At 40.2% G+C, this 27,902-nt stretch overlaps 2 protein-coding genes across 13 annotated transcripts in view; both read left to right on the forward strand.

The window, feature by feature from the left end:
* The window catches only part of LOC134209544 (calcium uniporter protein, mitochondrial), a 567,109-nt gene that overhangs the window by 524,229 nt on the left and 14,978 nt on the right, over window positions 1-27,902 (forward strand). The gene's annotated exons all lie outside the window — the stretch shown is intronic.
* Window positions 4,550-6,928, forward strand: LOC134214625 (uncharacterized). The gene is made up of 6 exons (XM_062693948.1): window positions 4,550-5,342; window positions 5,408-5,638; window positions 5,695-5,768; window positions 5,830-5,921; window positions 5,979-6,202; window positions 6,265-6,928. Exons 1-6 carry the CDS (start codon window positions 4,649-4,651, stop codon window positions 6,735-6,737), a joined length of 1,788 nt encoding a protein of 595 aa, XP_062549932.1. The 5' UTR covers window positions 4,550-4,648; the 3' UTR covers window positions 6,738-6,928.

Genomic DNA, 27,902 nt, shown 5'->3' on the forward strand with positions numbered 1-27,902 from the left:
CGCCTTCAAGAGGCTCGGAAGCCTCTCTACAAGAGGCTCAGAATCCTCTTATCAAGAGGCGCGGAAGCTTACTTTAAAAGGATTCAAGGAGCTTCTCTTAAAAGGGCTCGGATTTTTTTTTTTCAAGAGCATTGGAAGCCTATCATCTCTGCGGCAAACACATCGCAAGGGGCCTGGCCGCTTTGACGTTTATGTCATACCACTGGTATGCTGTGAGCCTCAATATTGACAAAAAAAATTAAGAAAATTATTTTGAGCTTTTTAGTGGAATGTCTTCACTTGTCATAAGACGAGTTGGCAGGGCTGACAATAGTCATTCTCGTCGTATGAAGAAAGCGAAAAAAATTTAGTCTTCGTCATAACATTACACGACGCAACACCTATTCGTTTTCTTCGCGCCGCATGCGTACCACGACGATAGTCGCGCAGCCAAAAGTTATGACGATTTTCGTCGTCACTTCTTCACACAATTGATTGCACGACATTATAGACGCACTGGTTAAAAACATAATAGCGTCTCAAATAAACAAATAGTAGGAAATTTGGTAACATAAATGTATCGATAATATTCATAACGCTTTCATACGTTGCTTCAAATTCATTATTACAAAGAATTAGTAAAAATCTTCGCATGGCAGCTGCCGCTTGAAGAATAACGGTATGAAGTCTTCGTTCTTCGATGTCGTCAGGACGATTTGGTTACACGACGAAAGCTAACGTCGTGCGCGTCATTGACGATGTGTAGAGTAGGAGTGAAGACAATGCAACTCGTCGCTACTGTGGCATTTCGTGCTATGACGATGACGATTGTCAGCCCTGCGAGTTGGTACCATCCCATTTAATTCCACCACTTGATTGTACCTTGACAGGTACGTATTTCGACCTCAACAGTACCCGAGCAGCACACTTGTCACATACAAGCTTCTGCGACTCATATGTGACCAAATCGAGTTACATCGAAGTTGCTGCAACCAAATCAGTCAGAACTGTGCTGCTAGGGTAAGGTCGTCTTCAGTGTCTCGTACTTGAATCGACTTCGACACGACTTGACTCCAAGACTACGCGCAGCAGCTGGAAGTGGCACTCCCAACGGGAGAGCAGCTAGGCGCAACATCTCTTGAAGATGGCTGGAGAGATATTCGATCCGCCATTGGAAGCACCGCAACCGCCGCACTAGGCACGGTGGCTCCGGATCAGAGAAACGAATGGTATGACGGCGAATGTGAGCAGTTAGTGGAAGAGAAGAATGCAGCATGGGCGAGATTGCTGCAACACCGCACGAGGGCGAACGAGGCACGATATAAACAGGCGCGGAACAGACAAAACTCGATTTTCCGGAGGAAAAAGCGCCAGCAGGAAGATCGAGACCGTGAAGAAACGGAGCAACTGTACCGCGCTAATAACACACGAAAGTTCTATGAGAAGTTAAACCGTTCACGTAAGGGCCACGTGCCACAGCCTGATATGTGTAAGGACATAAACGGGAACCTTCTTACGAACGAGCGTGAGGTGATCCAAAGGTGGCGGCAGCACTACGAAGAACACCTGAATGGCGATGTGGCAGACGAAGATGGCGGTATGGTGATGGACCTGGGAGAACGCGCGCAGGACATAATTCTACCGGCTCCGGATCTCCAGGAAATCCAGGAGGAGATTGGCCGGCTGAAGAACAACAAAGCCCCTGGGGTTGACCAACTACCAGGAGAGCTATTTAAACACGGTGGTGAGGCACTGGCTAGAGCGCTGCACTGGGTCATTACCAAGATTTGGGAGGAGGAAGTTTTGCCGCAGGAGTGGATGGAAGGTGTCGTGTGTCCCATCTACAAAAAGGGCGATAAGCTGGATTGTAGCAACTACCGCGCAATCACATTGCTGAACGCCGCCTACAAGGTACTCTCCCAAATTTTATGCCGCCGACTAACACCAATTGCAAGAGAGTTCGTGGAGCAGTACCAGGCGGGATTTATGGGTGAACGCTCTACCACAGACCAGGTGTTCGCCATACGTCAGGTATTGCAGAAATGCCGCGAATACAACGTGCCCACACATCATCTATTTATCGACTTCAAAGCCGCATATGATACAATCGATCGGGACCAGCTATGGCAGCTAATGCACGAAAACGGATTTCCGGATAAACTGATACGGTTGATCAATGCGACGATGGATCGGATGATGTGCGTAGTTCGAGTTTCAGGGGCATTCTCGAGTCCCTTCAAAACGCGTAGAGGGTTACGGCAAGGTGATGGTCTTTCGTGTCTGCTATTCAACATCGCTTTAAAGGGAGTAATACGAAGGGCAGGGATTGACGTGGTACGATTTTCACGAAGTCCGTCCAGTTATTTGGTTTCACCGACGACATTGATATCATGGCACGTAACTTTGAGAGGATGGAGGAAGCCTACATCAGACTGAAAAGCGAAGTTAATCGGATTGGACTAGTCATCAACACGTCGAAGACGAAGTACATGATAGAAAGAGGCTCAAGAGAGGTCAATGTAAGCCACCCACCACGGGTTTCTATCGGTGGTGACGAAATCGAGGTGGTTGAAGAATTCGTGTACTTGGGCTCACTGGTGACCGCCGATAACGATACCAGCAGAGAAATTCGGAGGCGCATAGTGGCTGGAAATCGTACGTACTTTGGACTCCGCAAGACGCTCCGATCGAATAGAGTTCGCCGCCGTACCAAACTGACTATCTACAAAACGCTTATAAGACCGGTAGTTCTCTACGGACACGAAACCTGGACGATGCTCGTGGAGGAACAACGCGCACTGGGAGTTTTTGAAAGGAAAGTATTGCGTACCATCTATGGTGGGGTGCATATGGCGGACGGTACGTGGAGGAGGCGAATGAACCACGAGTTGCATCAACTGTTGGGAGAACCATCCATCGTTCACACCGCGAAAATCGGAAGACTGCGGTGGGCCGGGCACGTAGCCAGAATGTCGGACAGTAATCCGGTGAAAATGGTTCTCGACAATGATCCGACGGGATCAAGAAGGCGAGGTGCACAGCGGGCAAGGTGGATCGATCAGGTGGAGGACGATTTGCGGACCCTCCGCAGACTGCGTGGTTGGCGAAGTGCAGCCATGGACCGAGCTGAATGGAGAAGACTTTTATGTGCAGCACATGCCACTACACAGGTACAATCAAGTGGTAGAATTAAATGGGATGGTGGAAACACGTCTTATGACAAGGAAAGAAAAAATATTGAGCGTCATATAACTTAATGATTTTCCAGGATGCTTTCTTTGTACTGGTTGCGTTTGTGTTCGATTAGATTAGATTAGATTAGCACACGGTGTGTCCTCTACTATTGGTTCAAGGATAACCTGGGCTTCCTTTTTATCGAAATGTTAACATTTTTTCGAAATCATATCATTATGTGTCCATCATTTGTCTATCCTGATCCACTGTGCAATATTGAATATGAGCGTTCCGGCTGTAACATTTATCAAACACTAGTATGGTTGTAAGATTCTTTACCGAGATAGTTGATTTTGAGGTTGTATCTTGGAAAACAAATTAGTTTTGCACTACCATTGGTAAAGGTCCATTACTGGCCACTGCTCCATTACTTATATTTGTCAATACATATCGACGGTTCAGTTTCAGTAGAATGTTATTCTAGGTTATATAGATTCGAGAACCATTAGAAAAACTACCAAAAAAATAAAAAAAATCGGTATATTATATCTTAAAATCGCTGTATTTCAAAAACGGTTAAGCTTTCAAAAATTACCGTACACCTTTTGTTACGTACTTTCATAAAATCAAGTTCATAAAAAACGTTTAAAATATATTTCGACCGTTTAAAAAAAAACAACTTATTTTTAAAAAATAATATCATTTTTGTATATCCATTTTATTGGTATTTCTCCATTATGACCTATAGTGCAAAAAATACATAGATTTTCTGCTACACCATATCAAAAAATAAAAAAATATGGTGAAATTCTTTTTTGAGTAAATCTTTTGTTGAGTTTTATTTTTAATGACTGAATATTTTTTTTCACAGTGTATTTTTTTCCATAGGGCCATTGATCACCTAAAACTTTACCAAATACACCAAAACGATCGGACAAGCCGTTTTTAAGTTATATTTTTTCAATATTCAAGGTGTTTTTGCTTGGGCCCTTCTCAAAACTTAGGCTAGGGTCAAAATGGCAAACCAATGATGCAAATAGTGTTTTTGATCATAAACAATGTACTGGCAAAATCTCGGGGAAATAAAAAATACAAAACTAAATTGACTTTCGATTTTACTGAGAATTGCTCTAATAGAAAATGGCCATTTTAACCGGTCTACCAGGTTTCCGGAACATTCAGTTGCTTTCAGAAGTGTAACTTTGCTCACTCTATGAACTCAACAGTTAACATCAGAATGTTCCGCCTTGATTAGAAATCAACGACATTAAGCACTGAACTATTGTTAATTGTAGTACTGGGAGATACCTGTCAGACAAGCATAAGAGCGTGACGTAATTTCGCATCACACAGATCGCAATCAATTAATTGCAGTTAATATTCCTCAAGCGACGCCAGTGCAAGGACGGCTGACGGCTGTAGTGAACGAGTTTTTTTTTCATATGATTGTTTAACTGTAAAGTTGCAATCAAATCATTCAAAGTAAGTTACAAAAATGGAGCAAGCGCTTTTGATCCTGCTGGTGTACCTATCCACAGCAGCGTCAAGTACCAATCAGTATCAACCAAATAACGCCCTGTACCGTTGTGGAATCCGGAAGCGCTTTGGTGCCCAACTGATTCATCACGCTCAAACAGCCGAATTGGGACAGTGGCCATGGCACGCGGCGATCTACCACCGAACGGATCGTAAGCAAGTCCCGAATGAAGAATATAAATGTGGAGCAACACTGATCGACCAACAGCACGTGCTAACTTCGGCCCACTGTGTTACCGGTCCAAATGGCCGAGCATTCAAACCCCGCCAATTGGTGATTCACCTGGGAAAGCACGATCTGTACGAGTTTGACAAACAATTGCAAATCGTGAATGTTAGTGAGGTGTATGTCCACGAGGAGTACAGTCCGAACCGTCACGATGTGGCATTGCTGGTGCTGGACGAAGTGGTTCGTTACTCGGAGTTCGTGGTTCCGATCTGCTTGGAACCGGTTCCGGGTGGCAAAGCGGATGACTTGGTTGGTCAACGAGGGTGGGTAGCTGGTTGGGGAGTGAATGAGAACGGGACACTGTCACAGGTTTTGAAGACAGCGCAGATGCCCGTGGTGGATATTACCGAGTGTGCGAGGAGTGATCCCAATTTGTTTGGAAGATTCGTGTCGCAAGCTGTGTATTGTGCCAGTGATCGCAATGGTGAGATTACAAAATGCGCATAATGGGGCTCACTTCGTGATCGTCACATTCGCATTGTGTTTCAGGAACGAGCGTATGTTTAGGGGACTCAGGCGGCGGTATGTACTTCAGCGTGGGAGATCGATGGGAACTGCGCGGAATAGTTTCGTTTGGTTCCCAATCGGACACCGGTAGTTGTGATACGAGCAAGTATATAATGTTCACTAATGTCGCATACTACTACTCTTGGACCAGAAACATAACGGGTGGAAGAATTGGACATATCAACACCATATCGAAGACGATCAGTGAAATAAGTAAGGATGGTTAAGACGAGTGATGGGAATTCTTTAACACAGCGGTATCGTTTCAGAATGCGAAAAGTACGCTGCGATGGCTCGAAAGCGATCCAACGGAGTTTGCAACAACGCAAGATCACCTCATATGGTTGGTTTCATCATCTTGATCTTTTTGCTGTGATATTAATTTACGAAAATGCTGGTTTCAGGTTAGTGTGATCAATGAAAAGTTGGACATTTCCTGCAGTGCAACAGTCATCAGCGAGCTGTTCGTGCTATCATCCGCTCTCTGTGGAGATTAGTAAGTTCAACTCACAACCCGCAATCATTATCGTTAAATCCAAATAAAACATTCCAGTCGATATAAACCATTTAAGATTCGTGCAGGCAGTCAGGACGATGTACTTATCGCAGAAACAATAACCCATCCAATGTTCGACCGCAGACGACGCATGAGCAATCTCATGGTATTCAAATTGGTAGAACCTCTGGTGCTTGGTAGTAGATTTTTGCCAGCATGCCTAGCGACTCCCGCGACAGAAAATCTGTACGACTCCTTAATTGTTACCGGTTATACTGCAAGTAGGTTTCGCAAGTATTATAAAAGCTTACGTAGCATTGAAGAAACCGTTTAACTTTTGTAGTTTACCGTCGGTTATACGAGAATTCCAATGTAAAAGTTGTTTCTGCTGCTGAATGCATTGCCAATCAGAAGAGTGGCCAAAACCGGAACATTTCACAGGCTGAAGTTTGTGTCCAGGTTCAGCACGAAGAGGAAAATGATGGGGAAGAGTACCTCCTGGTGGCAGGAATCGCTGGAACATCACTGCAATCTTTCAATAGCCGGAGCTGTATGTTCACGATGCTGGGAGTTTCCACTTTGAATAACTTTGAGCTGGAAGCCTATACCCGGGTGGTGCCGTATTTGCGATGGATCGAAAATATTGTTTGGGCTGATGAAAACAGGACAGAGGAAGTAAACACAACGGATGGTATAACAACGATTGAATCGAAAAGAGCGGAACAGGCTATCAACACGGCGACGACGACGACGGCAGCCAGTACTATCGATTTGTACGACAAATATTCTCATGATTTTTATTTTCCACATGATTAATATAAGAACACTTGCTGTATGTACCCGGCTTTGCTCGAAATTACCAGTTCAATTAGCATTTCGCAGTTCATGTTATAATCCGAAAATGTTATAACCAGTTGTTCAACAGAGTGTTTGTGGAAAAAATATTTTAAGTTTTTTTTTAGACGGTTGAGAGTGTTTGTGTTCATTTGACGAGAAGGCTAAAAATAGGTTATTTTGAATAGGTTTTTTTACGAGGGGGGTACGTGCCTCGCAAGAAAACGTGTAAAAAAACCGCGTCAATCCGAAAATCCATGTAAAAAAATACAATCGAAAAATTTTCAAAATCCTTTTTATTGAAAAAGAAAATTGATTGATAAGTGAAAAGTTTATCAGTCTATTTGATTGACAAAAACTTAGAAACTGGGTATTGCCGGAACGGGCTCGATAAGCGGAAGCCGGAAATTGGTGTATGGCGCCATTTTGAAATTTAAGATGGCCGATTTCCGGTTTGCTAACATGACAATATGGGTATTGCCGTAACGGGCTCGATGAGTAGAAGACGACAATCAGTGTTCGGCGCCATTTTAGAATTCAAGACGGCCGAGTTCCGGTTAGACCTGTGATTTTCTTATGCCGTCGCCGCGTCGGCGTGCAAATTTACCACGCCACCGAATATTTTCTACCATGTCGATGGATATTGTTACTATTACTATTACAGAAGTAGGTTGAAGGGTATTGCACAATTTTAAAGAGGATTTTTACTGTTAAGTTCAGTTTTATCTAGCAGCATGGAGATTATTTAATTACTTACTTATGGGTCCTGTACGCCTCCGGTGAAGCAAAGGGCCGACTTGAAAGATCTTCATCCTGAGCGACGTCCAGCTATCACTTTAACCTGTTGCCAGGTTAGATTTCGGTCGGCTTCTTCTATTTGCCGTCATGAGCCTCTGGGTTTGCCTCTGCTGCGATGTCCCGCTGGGTTCCAGTCTAATGCTTGTTTGCATATTTCGTTTCCGCCCCTTCGTGAAATATGGCCGACCCAGCTCCACTTCCGATCCCGAGTTTCCGTTACTCTCGGCCTCGGTCTTACTATCGGACGATGAAGCTCGTTGTTCGAGATCCAGTTGTGAGGCCACCAGGCACAAATTATGTACCGTAGGCATATGTTGATAAACAATCGTATAACAATTAGGCTGACCAGATCATTTAGGTGAAAAAACGGGACAAACGCGCTTGCAAAACGGGACATCTCAATAAACCTTGTGATTAAATTTAAAAGTTGTGGAAATTTGAAAATGTATGAGCTTAATTTTCATTTTCCGTTTAAAAAATCAGAAATATTTTAGAGTCATTCACCACCATAACATTCTATTGAATTAAGTTAGTTGTGGAAAAATACGCAACTACAAATATTTCACTCTTCAAATTAACAAAAGCACAAAGGAACAGAAAATTACGCAATTTTTCAAAATTTAAAATAAAGTAGAATATTGAAATTTTATTTTGATCTAGACATGCATTAAGGATTTTATTTTTGACCAATTTAATTTTTTTTTCAATTCTGAATAATTGAAAATAACAAACAATAGTCAAAGTACTCTGCCTAAGGTTTTGCGATAATCTCGTTATCATGAATATAAGTGGGAAAAATCTGCAGATAAGAATAACAAGAATCCAAACAAGAAAATGTAATTTTAATTATTTCCATGAATATTGTTGGCGCATGAGAACAAATGCAGGGATGTTCCGACTACGAGGATTTCGCGTTTTTCGCGGATTTCGCGGTTTTCGCGGATTTGGTGCAGATTTACATAACGATTTTAGGACTTCACGCGGATTTAGTTTAAGGTGAAAATTTAATAAATAAAATGCTAGATCTCAGGATTCTCCGGACGTTTATTTGAAAATTAGTTTTATGGTCTATCTAGATGGGCTTCATTTTCGTTAGAGTTTTGACTCAAATCCCGAACATGACTCATATTCCGAACACTGGCGTTTTAGCGCCCTAACACTATAATTTTCATCGGTTTTCCAAACTGAGCATAAGGATTACAAACGAACTCAAGCTCCTATGGATAAAAACACACGAAAAAAGCCAAAATGGCCTTTTTGAAAGGAGTGTTTGGAATATGAGTCACATTCGGAATTTGAGTCAAAACGGTAAGTGTTTGCGCAGAAATTTGTTCAAATATTAAAAGGAGATCTTCAAAAGATATTCCTGTAAAAATGCGGTAATTTCATGAGTATTTTTGCAATGTTTTCGGATAACTCCGATGATTTACAGGAATATACACAGAAAAATTACGAAACCTCCTAAGAAATTTAACAAGGATTCTATGAATTTAATAAATAAATGTCTACAGCCTAAAGAGGATTTCTGCAGCATTTAGAATCCGTTAAATTATTAAAAAAATGGGGAATTTCTGCTTAAATGACCGCAGCGCTGACCGCAGCAATTAATGTAATGTTGCCTTGAATTTACGAAAGAATTCTTGGAATGTTGTTCACCGGCAGAGCGATTCCAAGCAACAGCATCAAAATTTAAGAAAATTTTTAATTCATGATTTTCTATTGAGTTGAAACTTTGCACAGTTTTTCAATTTCATCTAAATCGTCATTTTTCGATATCAAATCTTCATATTGAGTCACGACTAACTTTTCAAAAGGGTGTATGTGAAAATGGTTCAAAATATTTAAAAGCTGCACAGCAAAAACGGAATGTTCGATTGTTATGATTTTTTCAGCAAAGTTAGACAACTAATTGGTGATTCTTAAGAAAATGTGCACAGTAAAAAAAAAATTTTTTTGCCTTAAAAATATCATTTTTGTCACAAAAACTCAAATATCTCAAAATTCTATCTTTTTTCGAACGTAATTTTTTTAGGGAAAACGGTCCATTATATTAGCTATCTACCATAAAAATTTGGTGATGGTAAACTAATAAACAAAAAAGTTATGACATTTCAAACATTTCAATTTCCGTGTATTTTTTTTTTCAAGAATCGCAGTTTGATGCTGATTTTATTGTTAAGGGCCTTGCGTGAGTTAAACAAGTTGTTTGTATGATATTCCATATTTATGTATTCATCGATATTATGTATATTATATGTATAAATATTATATGTATAAATAAATAAAAATGAATTAATATTATCCTCCTCGTTTGTCGGGTGAAGATCACTGCGTCCAGATTTTAGGACTATTGTGATATACCCTTTTACTGTGAAATACGCAAGTTATCTCAGTAACATGTTTGTCACTGAGATACCTTGGTATCGACTGAACTCAAGACCATCTATTATTGATGAATAGAGATCCTGAGTTACAGTATGTGACTCCCCATTCTGGCGAGACTAGCTTTATGAAGCCAACCACGTCCTTGGGGATAAGATCCATATGTCAGCAGGCCCTAAAAGGGCTTGCTGAGAACTTTGAACCTACGTTGGGTGAGTGCACTGCAATAGCAGAGGATGTGTTCTGATGTTTCTCTCTCCTCGTCACAGAAGCGGCAATTTGAGGTTTGGATTGCTCCGATCTTTTGTAGATGGTATCTGCAGGGGCAGTGTCCAGTTATTAGACCGGTGTAGATGTTGAGATCCCTTTTGTTGAGACCTAATAGTTGTTGGGTTTTCTTGGGGTTAATCGTTACGAGCCTTTTGGATTGGCTCGTATGGGGAAGTGCATTCCAGTTTGATGTGATTTGACTGACCATATATTTGTTCAGTTCCATTTTTACAGAGCAGTCTGAGATCCCGCAGAAGGGCTCAGGGCCAATGAACCTTTCATTAGATCCATTCCTGGCTAGCTCATCAGCAATCTCGTTTCCCTCTAGACCCGTATGTCCTGGGATCCAATATAGGTAGACACGATTGCGTATGGATAAGTTTTTCAAAGCCAGAATGCATTCCCACACTAGCTTTGAGTTACAAGTGTAGTTATTAAGCGACTTAAGTGCCGCTTGGCTGTCAGAGAAAATACATATTTTTGCAAATCTATACTTTCTCCTCAGGCATAATAACACGCATTCTAATATTGCATATATTTCCGCCTGAAATACTGTGGGCCACTGTCCTAAGTGGACAGAAATTTTTGTTGTAGGGCCATAGATTCCGGATCCTGTCAGATTATTCATTTTCGAACCATCTGTGAAGAAATTTATAGAGTCTGTTGGAACGCTGGGTCCACCTCCTTCCCACTCCTGGCGGGAAGGAATGAACACATCGTAAGGTAAGTTATAATTGACTACCGTTTCCATCCAGTCACTACAAATTCCTATTGCGGGATTTATGGCAAATTCATGTAATATGCTGAGGTGACCCGTAAGGTCTCCCGACAGCAGTGTTTTTGTTCTCTTTAACCTTAGAGCACTTTTTCCGCTTCCAGCTTTATGAATTGATCTAACCGGGGCAGGTGAAGCATTGCGTCTAGGGCCAAAGTGGGTGTACTACGAACTGCACCAGTGATGGCTATGCAAGCGGTGCGTTGGATTTTGTTGAGCTTAGCCCTTGCAGCAGCCTCATTAGTTTTAGGCCACCAGACAAGGGAAGCGTAAGTTGTCCTGGGACGGACAATGGTTTTATATATCCACATGATCATACTTGGTTTTAGGCCCCATCTTTTACCAAGGGTTTTTGAACAAACCCAAAGTGTATTGAGACCTTTCTGCACAACTGATTGGAGATGAGAGTTCCAATTAAGCTTTGCGTCGAGTATGACACCTAGATATTTTACTTCACTTGAATAAACTAATTGTGTTTGATTCAAGAAAAGGGGTTTCAGTTGTACCTTTCTCCGTTTGGTGAAAGGGATAATGGAAGTTTTTGTAGGATTTATGCCTAGTTGATACTTTTGACACCAGGAAAAAGTGTGATTTAGGGCAGATTGCATTCTTTCCACGATAACACTTTCGAATTTGCCTCGTACAATAATGACAACGTCATCAGCATATCCAACCACTTCGAAGCCTCTTCTCTCTAAGCTGTCTAGAAGCTCATCCACCACCAGTGACCACAACAAAGGAGAAAGCACTCCGCCTTGCGGACACCCCCTTGTTGCTTTAACAGTGATGTATGAACCGCTAAGCTCAGAGGAGATTTTCCGATTAGCTAGCATAGCATGTACCCAGGTAACAATGCATGGGTCGAATTTTCTCCTCAACATTGCTGACCCTATAGACGAATAAGAAGCGTTATCGAATGCGCCCTCAATATCAAGAAATGCTACAAGAGCAATTTCTTTTGCATTAAGTGTTTTTCGATTTTTGAACTACCGTATGTAGTGCCGAGATCGTAGATTTTCCACTTTGATGAGCGAATTGTTTTTTTGACAAAGGCATTGCTTTCATAATTTTGTGATTTATGTACTCGCATAGTACCTTTTCCATAATTTTGAGCATTACAGAGGATAAACTTATCGGCCTGAATGCTTTGGGGTTGGTTTTATCTCTCTTGCCTGCCTTCGGAATGAAGACAGCCCGGATTTGACGCCAATCGTTAGGTATGTGCCCCAAAATCAGACTCGCCTTAAAAATCTCAACCAAGGGTGGAACCAGTGTTTTCTCCTCTTTTTGGATCAACGCTGGAAATATTCCATCCATGCCAGGAGACTTAAATGGCTCGAAAGATCTCACAGCCCTCTCAACCCTGGCCCGAGTGAAAGCTTCCTTTGCAACCTTTATTGCGTCTTTTTAGACCCAGAAACCCATGATTGGATCTCTTGTGGATCTGAGACAGCAATTCCAGTGCCTTGGTCGCCGATGCTCGACTCAGGGATTGAATCAGGGAAGTGGATCTTTAACAATTCGCTCAGTGTATCGCTAAGCTCTACAGTGAGCGAACCATCCGTCTTTCGGAGGCTACCCACACCATTGGAGTGGTCTTTTGAAAGAGTTTTTGAAGTCTGGCCACTACGGGTGTATTCTCTATGCTTTCACACATTAGAATCCACGATTTCCGTTTGGCTGACTTTATTTCTTTGTTGTAGTTCGTCAGGGCCTTTCTGTATAGGCTCCAATCGCCGGTTCGCTTAGCACGATTGAACTCCCTACGCGCAGTTTTCCTAAGCTTCTCAAGAGTTTTATTCCACCATGGAACGTCTCTACTCGAACTAGTTGATTTAGTTGGACAGCTCTCTTGGTAGGCGTTAAGGATTTTGTTTTTAATGGATTTGGACGCATCTTCCAATTGTGTTATGGACTTGATGTGACTTTCTATGATGTACTCTTCGGATCGTAGGATAGCTGAGTAGGATTCCCAATCAGTTTTCTTAGGATCTTTAAACGTTTTTTCCATCGTTAGACCCCTTCCCATTCGAAGATGATGTGTTTATGGTCTGACATTGATATTTCTTCAGAAACATGCCAGTTTTTATTTTATCAGAGATAGACCGACTACATAGAGTCAAGTCCAAAACTTCCTGACGAATGGAGTTTTCAAACGTGGGCTTGTCACCAACATTACAAATGTCAATGTTCTTGGAAGAGAGAAACTGTAACAGGTACTCACCTCTGGTGTTTATATTGGTACTTCCCCATACGGTGTGATGTGCATTTGCGTCGCACCCTATGACGAAGGGGATGTTGTGTCGGTGGCTGTAGGCTACGAGCGCAGCTATTTCTGGAGGAGGGATTTCGTCCACGTCACCTGGGAAGTATGCCGAGACCACCAAGATCTCTCTACTCCCTCTGGCGGAAGGTACCTCCATCCTGACCGCTACGATGTCCCTTTTTATGAATTCTGAAATTGGAAAGTATTTACAGTTGTTATGTAATAAAATAGCCGCTCTAGGAGAAAGCTGGCTGTCATCATATACCAACTTACATGAGTGTTGTGGAATACCTTGTATTCTGGATTTAATGACCCATGGCTCTTGAATGAGGGCCACGGTTAAATTCTCTTTGGTGAACCTCCGACAGAGCACACCCGTGGCGCTCTCAGCATGGTGGAGGTTCACTTGCAGAACTTTAGTCGCCATTTCCGGGGTTCCCGCTTTCTTCCGGACGACGACTGTCCGGCTTTGGATGTTGCGGATCATCAGGATGTCGTTTGGTATTACAGTTTGGGTTTTCTCTCTTCCCTGTAGCAACCTGGCCCGCCAGTTTCGCCTCTGTGGTCAAACTGTCGCTTTTTGCACCCCTTTGCCCTGTTTAGATACCTTTGGTTTGGTACCACTAGAGCAGGGGTCGCATGTAAGCTTCGAGCTTTTCCTTTAGAGGCGGACAGACTAGCCTTTATGGTGCTTTTGGGCGTGAGATTTACTAACCTCGCCCGAACCGGAGGCTTCCTCAGATTTCTCTTGGGTCGGCCTTCCAGTTAGCCGAACCTCGCTTGAACAGGAGGCCTCCTCAGATTGCTCTTGGGTCGGCCTTCCAGTCGGATTGGCGGTAGCGGCAGTCGGTTGATCTGTAATCTTCCTTAGTTGGATTTCACCAAATCGGTAGTTGAGGGTGTATTTGGACTTCTTCAACTTTTCCATCGACGCACCCTCTACTGTGAAGATCCATTCAACATGAATATCTTTCAGAATGGATCGTTTCACAATACGCCAATTAGTTGTTGTGATGTCATTTTGGCTTTCTATGAGAGCCTTTATTCGGTCGTCATCATAGCTGGAGCTTTGTGGGAAGAATGCTCGGATCATCTCTGGACGTGGAATCGCCACTTCGTCCATTGCCATCAGCTCTGCACCTTCCCAGGGTTTCATGGATGGGGATATTCTCTTTAACCACTCAGCAGTCTCTTGATCCTTACAGATTAGAACCATGTAACCGGACTTGTAGATGAGGTTGTTGAATTTGGGTTTTATTGGCTCGTTTCGCTGTTGAACTACTCTGAGCAGGAGTGCTTCTTGTAGAAGGTCTAGCTGGGCTGTAGTGAGTTGGACGGTGGGAAAGTCTTTGGGTATTATCCCGACCTTCACGCTTTTGGCCATATCACTGTAGCTGATACCAGCTGTTTTCCTCATGGGTGGGTTTTGTTGTCCAGACACGTTTTTCTGAGGCGCGCGGTTTGAGGACTGTTGGGCGCGCTCTCTCGGATCCAGATGGTGCTTCACCCTTTTTGTTTGGGGTCCTCTGTGGCGGATTTGTCTAGGTCGTTTCTCGAGCGTTTTGAGGAAGTGGGCTCGCTCTCCTTATTCAGGATTATGGACAAGGCCTCATTCCGGTCTTTTCCTTCTCCCGGAGAGTTCTAAGCTGCTTCCTCTGCGAGCGTGTGAGTGTGGGGATTTTCTTTCTCAGAGCACCCTTGGCTTCCGTAGAACCCTTGTTATCTTCGGATCCTTTGCTACTTGCTAAAGATTTTGGGGTTGATGATGATCCTTATACCATCATCTTCGTTATCTTCCATGTCCAACAGGTTGGAGTCGGTCGATGAGGGGGTTGTAGATCTGGATCAGCTTTGTCGAAACATGTGCTGCTCCGGGAGATAGGCGTTGAGGGCAGGATATTTCCATCTTCTCCTGCGAACTACTGAGTAGCTGGTCTTCGGTAAGGCCAAGCTGACTCAGAGTATTCTCCACTTCGCTCTCACACGACTGAGAGAGGCAGTCGTCACCTTGAGGGTTGTTTGTAGAATTTGTACTCATTTTTGGTCCCACGAGTAGCTAGGGAAATAAATGTCCGCTGCACCAGTGCCCCGCCGTAGTGCAGTAAGGGCTGCTTACTGGGGTGTTCTCCCTGGTGCACCCCAGGCTCCGTTCGCGGTTGAGCATGTTTAGAACCCCCTCAACCATTCAGCCCTCGGCACGGGTCGCATGACACCTTGGCATTGGGGTTTATCCATTTTTGCTTTACACGATGGCCATGAATAACAGCCATCGCAACCTTCCTCCTTTACCAGGGCTTAGGACCTGTAGCTCAAGTTCTCAATAGTTTCACAATCTTTCGGACATGCAACTACAGCGAACCATCATTGCTAGCGGAGTTTCATCCTAAGTATTAAATTAAATGTGGCAGTTACACAATGTTGTTATAGAAACTCTAAGAGTTTTGGGTTTGAATTTTGGTATGGGTTAAGATATCATGAAAACAGTTTATTAATACTTATTTTTTATTTATTTTTATTCAAATTTTTAAAATATCGAACACTTTTGAATTATTATCAGCACAATTTGAGTATAGTTTTGCTTTAATTTTATTTTCCGACAATGGAATGAAACAGTGAAATTTTTGGGTTCCTTGGATCGTTTTCGCGTTATTAAATTGCTCGGTGAGCTCTGAAGCCTTTATTTCGTACTCTTCAGTAGTAGTAAAACAAAATGATAATTTGGTTAAATCTTTTTCTTTTCTACGATTTGCCCAATCAAAAAGTTCTTTCGCAGTTTTAATTGGATGCTCACGTTCTTTGGCTAAACTTGCTCTTGTGGCCATGCGCTTTATTGTTCCTCCAATAGCATCACAAGGACCTTTGCCATGTGATGTAGCAAAAATGCCATTCTGCATCAATTCTGTACATTGATTTAAATTGACATAGGCTCGAAAAATTCTTACGATTTTTGTACTGCGACGCTGCTCCATCAGACATGAAATATATCTTTTGACTTCTTTATGCTTATCAACGCGTAAAAGTTAATCATTTTTCAATGAACAAGTTTACGGATACTGAATCGTGTCTTAAATCTTCGGAAATTATAATAAAACTTAAGTGTTCAATTTGCGTACTTCCATTAAAATAAATAACGAATGGATGAATTGTAGCTTGTTGTACGTTCCAGTGATGGGACTGCACTTCATCTTGCAATACAAAGCTGTAATTTTCAGAAAAATCACAAATGACTAAAATTCACCATTTTGTAATGTATTTTTCGTATTTTTAAAAAGCTGGATTGTTCTGTTTTAATGAAATCGTGAGGATTAAACTTTCTAATTTCAAGCAAAAATATGACACAAACTCATCTACAGGTTTTACAATAGTTTCTATGTCACACCTATCCGTGGTCACCCATTGCTCAAATGATAACTGATCAATATATTTTTCTTCAAACTCAGCGAATAAAGTATTTTCCAATGATGAAGAATCTGGACAATCCGAACAAGATCGTAGATAGCAATTTGATGTTGTATTTTCACACAAAAGACTACCAGTTAACATTTTAATATCCTTTGTTAAATTGATTCTTTTCAAACTATGTAAAATAAGATTAATATTCTCATGGGTTGTGCACACACACACATTATGTGTTCCTGAATTGGAAAGAAGCTTACATTGCCTTGGCCGAAGGCTTGCAAATGAGGAAAAACCTATTTTAATATTATCGTGAATTTCCTTGAAGCGTGTGTACTAGACCTCTTCATGTTTTCAAAAAGTATCAAAAATTCAACCGGTCAGCCCAGAATCACAAATCTTATGCTAAAATAAGTCTCCTGTCAAATTTTCAGCTAATTCGGATAAAATTTCGAGGTGGCTCAAGTCGATTTAGTGTTTTTGGGCTATTTTCAATTTTGGAAAAAATCTAACAAGAGATATAAACGTCAGAAACTATCGCAACAACCTCTATACGGAAGCTTTGGGTGTACTCTATAAGTCTTGTGAACATTGCGATTCGTTCCGTTCACGTTTTGTCCATGTTAAAGTGATTATCAAGCTTTTAAGTGCATAAAAATACTGTTTCCCCCAAAAGTCGTTATTCTACAAAATTCTTGAATTTATGACAAATGATTGCTAATTTATTATATTAATATTCCTCTTTTTTCCCTGGAAATTTTAGTAATATAATTGTCAATGTGCGATTTATCGTTAAATTCTTAAAAATCAGAAGCTAAACATTTGTCATAAATTTGCACGCTGAGATTTCTTTAAACAAGTTGTTCAAACAAAGATGCTTCGATTTCACTTGTTACTACGATGCACTCAATGTTAAAAGCATGCAGACATATGGTGAAATTAACAAAATTTGGAAGTCGTTTGTTGTAAGCATCAAATATCATATGATTTGATTTATGTTTTGTTCGAATAACTTGTTTGAAGAAATCCTAACGTGCAAATTTATGACAAATGTTCAGCTTCTGATTTTTAAGAATTAAACGATAAATCGCATAGTGACAATTTTATTACTTAAATTTCCAGGGAAAAAAGGGGAATAATAATATAATGAATTGGCAATCATTTGTCGTAAATTCAAGAATTTTGAAGAACAACGACTTTTAAAGGAAACAGTGTTTTATGCACTTAAAAGCTTGAAAATCACTTTAACGTGGATAAAACGTGAACGGAACGAATCGCAATGATTACAAGACTTTTAGAGCACACCCAAAGCTTCCGTATAGAGGTTGTTGCGATAGTTTTCGACGTTTATATCTCTTGTTAGATTTTTTCCAAAATTGAAAATAGCCCAAAAACACTAAATCGACTTGAGCCACATCGAAATTTTATCCGAATTAGCTGAAAATTTGACAGGAGACTTATTTTAGCATAAGAATTGTGATTCTGGGCTGACCGGAAGAATTTTTGATACTTTTTGAAAACATGAAGAGGTCTAGTGTGTACGCTTCTTTCAAAGTCGTCATCATTAATCGTTTTTGGATTGCTTGACGCTTTCCATCTTTTTTTACTGATACATAATCTTTTTGACCAGGCATAGCTCGACTTACTTCATCATCTTCAAAATATTGAACTACTATTTCTTTTGTCTCATCTGTTAATGCAGTACTAGACCTAGTATTTTTGGTTGAAAGACAATTATTCTTCAATTGTTTTGCCTCTTTTACTGTATTTCTATTGGTTTTGAACTCATCAATGGCATCCTGAATAGACCACGAACTTGGCAGCATCGACAAAATCAATAATTTTTCTTTCCTTGTCGTGGCTGCATTCGAGAACCTTTCCTTCATATTTATAATTACCTCATCGTAGTCTGTATTTTCCACATCATCAGGTCCTAATTTGAAGAGGTTTCTTCGTACAGCTTCGTTTATTTCACGGTATTTTTTCTCCGGGAAATTTATTTATTTCGTCAAACATAATGTAGACTACATTAAAAAACTTATAACTATGTTCTATTGTAACTAATGTTCCTAAAATATTTTCTTAGGCTCATACGAGGCATGGCTAAATCAATTGCTTCACAATACTGATTGTAAACAGACATCATTTGATTCATTGGACTAAATTTTGCATAATTTGTTCGATGATGACAGGTGGCAAACAAGTTTCGATTTCTCAATTGCCGAGTAGGAGTGTAAAAATTTAAACAAGACAATAGTTTGGTGGAATCAATGCGGTGCGAAACAATATCATTCACAAATGAGATCATGGCAAATTCACGACGCTTTTTTAATGATTGGATATCTATAAGCATACATCGCGCCTCGTACGACGGAAGTGGGAATGTTGTCCACCCTAATTTGCGTAAGGCATATAAAAGGAATTGCTTTTGAATTGATTCTATTCGATCATCATGTGATTTCATATACGGAGACCATACAATGCTACAATATTCTATAATTGATCTGACATACGCAACGTACAAAGTTTTAATTGTATAAGGATCTTGAAAGTTATAACTAAATCTTTTAATAAAACTGAGCATATTTGTTGCTCTATGGATAATAGTGTTGTAGTGGTCAGTAAAGGTTAGCTTAGCATCTAAGATTACACCCAAATCTCTAACCCTTTCACATTTTTGTACTGGTTGATTTCCTAGAGTTACAGTTATCGATGGTGTGCTCCGTTTTCTACTGAAAGTGATCAAATTACATTTCTTGACATTAAGTTGTAGTAAGCTTTTGTTACACCAGTTATCAAATATGCGTATTTCGTTCAAGTAGATGTCATTGTCAACAGTATTTTTGATTTCCATAAATAGTTTCATATCGTCCGCATAAATAAGGATTTTAAGATGCTTAAGAATGAGTGATATATCGTTTACAAACAATATGAATAGAAGAGGTCCTATATGCGAGCCTTGGGGAACTCCAGATGTTACATTGACTGGAAGCGACTGTTTCCCTTCAAATCGTACTATTTGTTGGCGGTCAGTTAAATACGATTTAATCCATTTAAGGAGTCTCATCTCAATTCCCAATTTCTCAAGCTTGAAAATCATCATAGGAATATCGAGTCTATCAAATGCTTTGCTAAAGTCTGTGTAAAGCGCCTCAACATGACTACCTTTGTCCATAGCATTCAATGAGTAATTTACAAATTCTAAAAGATTGGTTGTAGTCGAACGTCCTTTAAAGAACCCGTGTTGTGCATCTGTTATTATATGTTTTATTTGGTTGAACATCCTTCTATTGATGATTGATTCAAAAAGTTTAGGAATACATGAAATAATGGCCACTCCACGATAATTTCTAATATCAGATTTTTTCCCTGATTTAAAAATTGGTATTAGAAAAGACTTCTTCCATTCTTTTGAAAGCTACTGGTTTCTAAAGATAACTTGAATAACCAAAATAAAGGTGTCGTAAATTCGCTTGCCAACTTTTTCAAAAACATAGGTGGAATTCCATCTGGTCCGGATCCTTTTGAGACATCCAAATTCTGTAGAGCTGCCAAAATCTCCGTTGCATTAATTTGGTTTACACCAACACTGCTTAAATAGTCAGGAAAATGTGAAAAATATTCATAATCACGATCACTTTCGGAAAATTCGGTATATGTCTCTTGAAAAAAAGTTGCAAAAGAGTACAAATTTCATCAGCATTATCTCCTAATTTTTCATCTAAAGTCATTTTCGATGGAAAATTGCTGGATTTTAGCTTGGTTTTGGCATACTTGAAAAGTTTTTGGACATGATTTGATTTCATTTTCGGTTTTAGCATTATACTCCTTAAGAGCCGAAGACATGGCTAAACTAAGTTGATCGCAAATATTCAAATAGTTTTCTAAATTTTCTTGACTTGTGTATTGTTTATAAAGTTTATGAGCCTTTTGCTTTCGGTTTTTCAAATTTTTGATTTGTTTGTTGAACCATATTGGGTTTTTTGAGTTATAATTGCGACGTTTCCTCACGAATGGTACTTCATTCCGAACAATGTCTAATAAAATTGCATAAAAGTCTGTAACAGCACATTCAATGTCAGTTTGATTTTGTAAAATTTGTTGCCAATTAGCTCTGTTCAATTTTTGTTTAATGTTGTCAAAATTTGCATTTTTATAATCGAGAATATTTTCGAAATCATAGCCATAAGGATCATGGTTCCGATGCACAAATACAGAGTATTCTATTGCTGTGTGAAATGCTTCATTTTTCCATAACGGCGATAGAGACTCATTTACACAGAAATCATCGAGAGTGTTTGTGAATAAAAAGTCCAAATAGCAATTTTGTCGATTTTTTACATGATTGATTTGATTCAAGCCTAAACATGCAGTTTTTCAAAAATAAATTGTAAAGTCTCATTTTCACCGACAACTGGCAGCAAAATACTTTCATTCTCAGAATCTGGAATGAAGTCTGCACTACGTTGGAGGAAATCGCCGTACAAGTGAACTTTGAATTCAGGAGGGAACTGGGAAATAATCTCAAAGGAATTATGGACGAAATTTTCAAATGCGGGTTAACAAGAATAATCTGGAGGAAAGTACACGGTAGCAAAAATGTGAGTTTCACCATCAATATGCGTTCTACCCACACATGCTCAAATTCATTAAATTTGGTAGAATCAATGAGCTCCGAATTATGTTTTGAGGAAATTGCGATGAGAACACCTCCGCCAGACATTCTTTGCGCTAAGACGAGATCTCGGTCATCTCTAAAACATTATAATCACTACCAAAAACTTCCTCGCTTTTAACGCTTTCTGACCAACTTGTTTCAGTTCCTAAAATAACCGAGAAAGAGGAACTCAAAATTTGTTTATGTATTTCGTTCATTTTGATAGCACTTTTCATACGATTGAAGTTCTGACAGTATACAAGTAGTTCTGTTGCCTGTGCGTTTGATGAAGTTTTTGGTAGTTCGTCAATACCATTACAATTTTCTACGACTTCCTCCAATGAGTGCGTTAAGTTGATCGGAAGTACTATTTGTTGGTCACATTCTGCATCTCCCGACTGCGTCAATTCCTTTAAAAACCCGTCTGTTGGCAGGAGCATGAAGAACCATTGCTTTCCTCTAAGGAGTTCGTCAATTCTGGCAAAAACACTGACAGACACAGGGCCTCGGCGATGGAGATATTGCGTTGGTTGTTCTTGAATGGTTAGCAGCAAAGTATGGATTTAACACCTCTCCTCTCCGAAAAGCGATGGTTGGGCGGTACGGGTGTTGGCTTGATGGTGGTGGCGGTCGCGAAAAGTGTTCCTTAGCCGCCGCGAGCAGCTCTCTATCGCGCGGAAGTATAGGTGTATGGCTGTTTTTGTTTGTCACTGCGCCACGGTGGGTAGTATGGTGGTGTTGATCAGTCTTATTGTTACAATAATTCCGTTTATGTTTCTGCTTATCACGCGATCTGTCTGTTTTTTCTGCTTCTGTCGACGAATGCATGCATCAAACTCCGACCAGTCCTGTTTCCATATCCACCTCCCTTTCCAGCGCCATAGTGGGTCATAATCGCGCGGTTCCATGTACTTTGCGTGGAAATTTAATTCGTCACGTGTCGTTTCTGGAATGGGGCGACGCAGGGGCAAAGCGGGTTGTTTATGTGCTTGGAGGGACTGTAGGCCATTAGTGTTTTAGGTTCGGCAGCCAATTCCGTTTCGAGCGATTGCAGTGGGCTCTCGTTGTGGCATCCCATGATGTTGGTTGAAAGCGTTTTCAATTCATCTAGAATGTCAGTCCCCAGCCACGGGTTGGAGCACATGGTTACTGTAGAAGATAAATCCAGGGTGAGGCTACTAATTCGCCTCATTTCTTCGTTTAAAATTTTCATTTCTTTGGAAATGTCAGTTCTCATCGACTCCACTGAATTTGTTATAGTCACTTGTGCCATGGACATATCCAACGATTGATTAATTACAGAATTTCCAATAGAATCGTTGATCTTCTTGGATGTCAGCAATTTTTATTTCGCCCAGGTGAGCTTCGAGTCGATCAATGGCTTCATGAATTATGCCATCGCTTGTATTATTTACCGCTGCGCGATGAATCACTTCAGTGTTTTTATTAATTTGGTCTGCCAATTGCTCCTGTTGTTGCACTAGTGCATTGAATTCAAAGCTACCAGTAACAAGATTTTGGCATGGGGCACAACACGGCAACACATATGAAGATGTATCCGTCACCCTTTTATCTTTCCTCCGTAACGAACTACGCTGGACAGCTACTCCCACGCAGGCGGCATGGAAATTACGAGGACATCCAACACAAGTCCACATTACTGAATCCTCGGACGAATCTAGCGAGCAAATTTCGCAACTCATTATCACTATACGACACCGGCGCGCGACAATCAAAACGTATGCAAAAAGTAATAAAAACAAAAAAAAAAAACAAAAAACGACTGCGGTCGCTAGCAATTAAAAATACGTCCGACCCGATTGACGATCAAATGTGTAAACGTAGTCCATCTTACTCCATTTAATCGGAGTCACTTTTATCCCAGCTATGCCCTCGTTAAAGCGTTCGATGTTGACCTTTTGGATACACTCATCTTCCGATTGATTTGTTGAAACAGATTTCGCTGATGGTACGGTGGCAAGGCTCTCAGCACTTAATACTTCTGGTAATTCCTCAGTTGTTGTCGATACATCTGGCAATTCCTCAGTTGCTGTCGTTTTCGAACTTCCTGCGCTCTGCTCAACCGATGATATACAGATTGCTCTTTTGTCAACGTTTAGACGGCAGGACGTGCAAATGCGTAAATTTGTATTCAATGTGGACATTGGAGCATAACCAGTCGCTTTCAGTTTATCTATGGTGCTTTCGGTGAGATTTCGTAACTCTTTTGAACACTTTTTTCCATCAAACGGCCTACAACAGTTGAGAAAGCGGCTACTCATGTTGTTCGTAATATTTCAATAAACAAAATCACTTTTAAGTTTTACTGACTAGTTTGGTGTCATTTGTTTGACTGAAGAAAAAATTACTATAAGATCTTTAACAACCTTAGTAGTAGTAATTTTTTGCTTTTTCGTGAGCATTGTCATGGTATGTACCTATCATGCATTTGTTGTTGTTGAAGATACCCGTTTCCTCCCGATCATAAAGTCTATTCTCTAAGAGGTATATTTTTGCAGGTAAACTATAGACGTACACGTGTATATAAATCTTTGATTTTGCAGCTTTTGTCTTAAAAATAACATTTCTGATATGTTTCTATCAACGTTCTTATCAACAGGTTTCAACACTATTAAAAGAATTTTTCGCCAGTCACGTGCAATGAAAATTATGACACTATCAATACTTTTGATCACAACACTGGATCGTGTCTAAGTTTCTTATAGATGCTATGAATAATTAAATCAAAATATCATGAAAACAACTTGTTTAAATCACGTCCCTTAACAATAAAATCTGCATCAAACTGCAATTCTCGAAATAACTTACACAGACAAAAATTTTTTACTAAATGTGAAAATTGTGAAATGTTTGAAATGTCATAACTTTTTGTTTATTAGTTTACCATCACCAAATTTTTATGGTAGATAGCTAATATAATGGACCGTTTTCCCTAAAAATTACGTTCGAAAAAAGATAGGGTTTTGAGATATTTGAGTTTTGTGACAAAATGATATTTTTAAAGGCAAAAAATTTTTTTACTGTGCACATTTTCTTAAGAATCACCATTTAGTTGTCTAACTTTGCTGAAAAAATCATAACAATCGAACATTCCGTTTTTGCTGTGCAGCTTTTAAATATTTTTGAACCATTTTCACATACACCCTTTTGAAAAGTTAGTCGTGACTCAATATGAAGATTTGATATCGAAAATGACGATTTAGATGAAATTGAAAAACTGTGCAGAGTTTCAAATATTTTCGAAATGGTCGCTAAGGATCGACTGACATGCCCCGTGGAATGCCTCGGCATTCACCAGAGGAAGTCTTCTGAAATTTCCAAACCGATTTCCACAGGAATTCATGAAGGAAACTCCGAATGTATTTCCGGAAGATTTTTTCCTAGATTCCCAGAGAAAATTCCGCAAGAATTCACGTTGCGATTTTCTCAAACGTTTTGTTAGCGGTAATCACAGGAACATCTGAAAATTGCGTCTCGAATTTGACGAAAGGTTTTTCGGAAGTTTTTACGTAGCAAGTCACCCGCAGTCAATTTCTGCATGAATTTCCAAACCGTTTTTCATAGGAATTAATGAAGGGATGTCCGCAAGTAGTCTCTAAAGATTTTCCGCAGGTTGTTTTTGAATAATTTACTTGAATTTTCATCACATTCATTATAACAAAATTCCAGAATGAATTTCCGCATAAGTTCCCTGGAGAACTTTTGCAAGAATACCAGGATGAATTTCGACAGATACGCAATTTTATAATTACAACAAAGTTGCATAATTTTTTACCTTAGAAGATTTTTTGTTATTTGTTATTTTTTGTTATTTTCCAAGTTCATCTATTCATCAATTAAGATCTGCATCTTTGTTCCGAATTCCACTGACAATAACGGAACAAAAAATGTCAAAATCATCATCTCATTTAAAAAGCGGTGCGTATTGAAATAGTCTTGGCTGTTTAGTTCTTGTTTTCTTAGCTTCAGTATTTCTAGTGGTGAAAACTTAGATGGTCATCGGTGGGGGTTGTTAAATTAACTGAGATTTTTTCAGTCCTATTTTAAATTTGGTACAAACATGTGCAATATTTAAGCTTTTAATCATATTTAAAATTAGGAATATTAAAAAACGATCTCGAAGAGAAGGCGTTTAGTAGAAAAAATTTTATTTCACGTGTATTTGCTTAAAATTTAGTTCTGGGTCGCGCAAATTTGGCGCGGAATGGATTTCATGTCGTAACAACCAGGCAGATGTCAAATCTCATCTATTCACGTTTTTTTTATCGAAATTAATTTAAATTATGCTTAAAGTAGCCTCACACCTTGGGAATCTTGTCTATTGGTTTTGTTCACACGAACAAAAAAAAATTAATTTCCTACTTCGGAAGATTCAAAAATAATAATCGAAAATGAACATTAATTGCCTAAAATAATGTATTTGTTTGAATAATATTTTGGAGCTCTTTGGAAGAATCAATAAAAATACGGGACAAATTGAGGATTTTTTAGATTACGACGGGACAGCACAATTAGGTCTAAAAAACGGGACTGTCCCGTTAAATACGGTACGTATGGTCAGCCTAATAACAATACAAATTTCTCGTAGAGTTAAAAATTCGGATTCTGATGCGTTATATCTGCCTGTTCTTCCAGATATTGCTTGCTTTCTTGATCCGTGCGCTTATGTTGATCTTGGTACCGCCGTCTGACGCCACTTGGCTTCCAAAATATTGGAAGTTTTCAACATTCTCCACTGATTGCCCAGCTACTGTAAAACTGGAAGAGGTTGCCGTGTTTACGTCTTCAGGTATCAGGTATTAGAACGTCGGCTCAGGAGGCACGTTCCCCTCATTTTGGGAGATTTGTGCCATCGCCTTCACTGGGCTTTCTCATCATTTACCTGACGGAAAAGGAAGTGAAAAGGGGAAAGGAAGAGGAAGTGAAGTTGGAAAAGGGAATGGAACCATTTATAGGAAAGCCAATTATGTAGACTCACACGCATTCAGCTAGGGACTAAATAGAGGTGTCACAACAGAGGACGTAACAATGGACGAACGTCAAAGACGAAACATAGAGTGCACTATGAAAAACGCATAATGCGAATCCATATAGGTGACAATCACAAAGTGCATTGTAAAAATCGCATAATGCGAATCCATATAGGTGGCAATTTGTTGAAAACTAAGTAAAACACATATTCATAACCCCACTCTTATTCAACTTCACGTTGAGATTGAACAAGAGTAACCGAAGCAGAACGTCAAGGACGAGACAAAAGAGTACTCTGTGAAAAACGCATAATGCGAATCCATATAGGTAACATACACAAAGCACATTGTGAAAAACGCATAATGCGAATCCATATAGGTGCTGCCTGTTCTTCCAGATATTACTTAAACTCGCAAAGGCAGCCCTTGCTTTCTTGATCCGTGCGCCTATGTTGATCTTGGTACCGCCGTCTGACGCCACTTGGCTTCCAAAATATTGGAAGTTTTCAACATTCTCCACTGATTGCCCAGCTACTGTAAAACTGGAAGAGGTTGCCGTGTTTACGTCCTACGATTTGGTTTTGTTGACGTTGAAGACTAAACTGTGGAAGAGGAGGCGGCAAAGTCGTTGAGCTTACTCTACATATCAGAGCGCCGTTGAGCAAGAAGTTTAAGAAGGTTAAAGGCTGCCATAGGTTTGGCACCCATTAGAATCTCGTCGATTTCAATAAGGAACAGCAACGGTGATAGAATCCTTGTCTCACACCAGCTACGACCCGGATAGGGCCAAACAAGACCCCATTGTGCAGTACTCTGCACAAGAAGGCCTCGTACTGTGCCTCGATGAGGCCGATGATTTACTCAGGAACCCCCTTGAGTCTCAAGGTCCCCACATATTCTCGTGATTGAGACGGTCAAAAGCTTTTTCGTAGTCAATGAATACCAAATATAGGGACTCTTGGAATTCGTTGACCTGCTCTAGAATGATACGTAGCGTGACAATAAGGTCCACACAGGATCTTCCGGCACGGAACCAGGTCTGCTGCCGCCTGAAAGTCGCATCGATCTGTTTGAATCTCTTAATTGAAGAGTGCATTGCTTCCATCTACAGATAGTGATTAGTCCCAAATCAATATCTGTGGTAACGGATGATACAATAGTCCAGGTTTGTACCACCTACGAATTTGTGCATACTGCTCAATGCTGATGATAATGCTAATGGACGGCTGTTTGAATCTCTAGGAGTGATGGCGCTCCGGTGTTGACGCGCGTTACACGTCGAATCCTGGGCAGATCATGCTGAGGTGGTGGTGGCCTGGTTGGCACTTGAGAAAGTTGTTTGAAATGCTCGAGCCAGCGTTTCAGCTGGTCAGTTGGGTCGGACAATAACTGACCATTCGCGTCTTTCACAGACATCGTTGCATTCATCTCCGCCCCGCTTAAGCGTCGTGAGATATCGTAGAGGAGGCGAATGTCTCTGGTTGCTGTGGCTCTCTCTCCCCTTCGTCGGCAAGCGAGGATTTTTTCATTCATATATTTATTTAGTAAGCACTCCGTGTTCTTAAGCGCTACTGAACCGTGATCTACTGTAGTATTCTGCTGTAATAGAATC

Source organism: Armigeres subalbatus, chromosome 2 (assembly GCF_024139115.2).
Source record: "Armigeres subalbatus isolate Guangzhou_Male chromosome 2, GZ_Asu_2, whole genome shotgun sequence".
NCBI lineage: Eukaryota > Metazoa > Arthropoda > Insecta > Diptera > Culicidae > Armigeres > Armigeres subalbatus.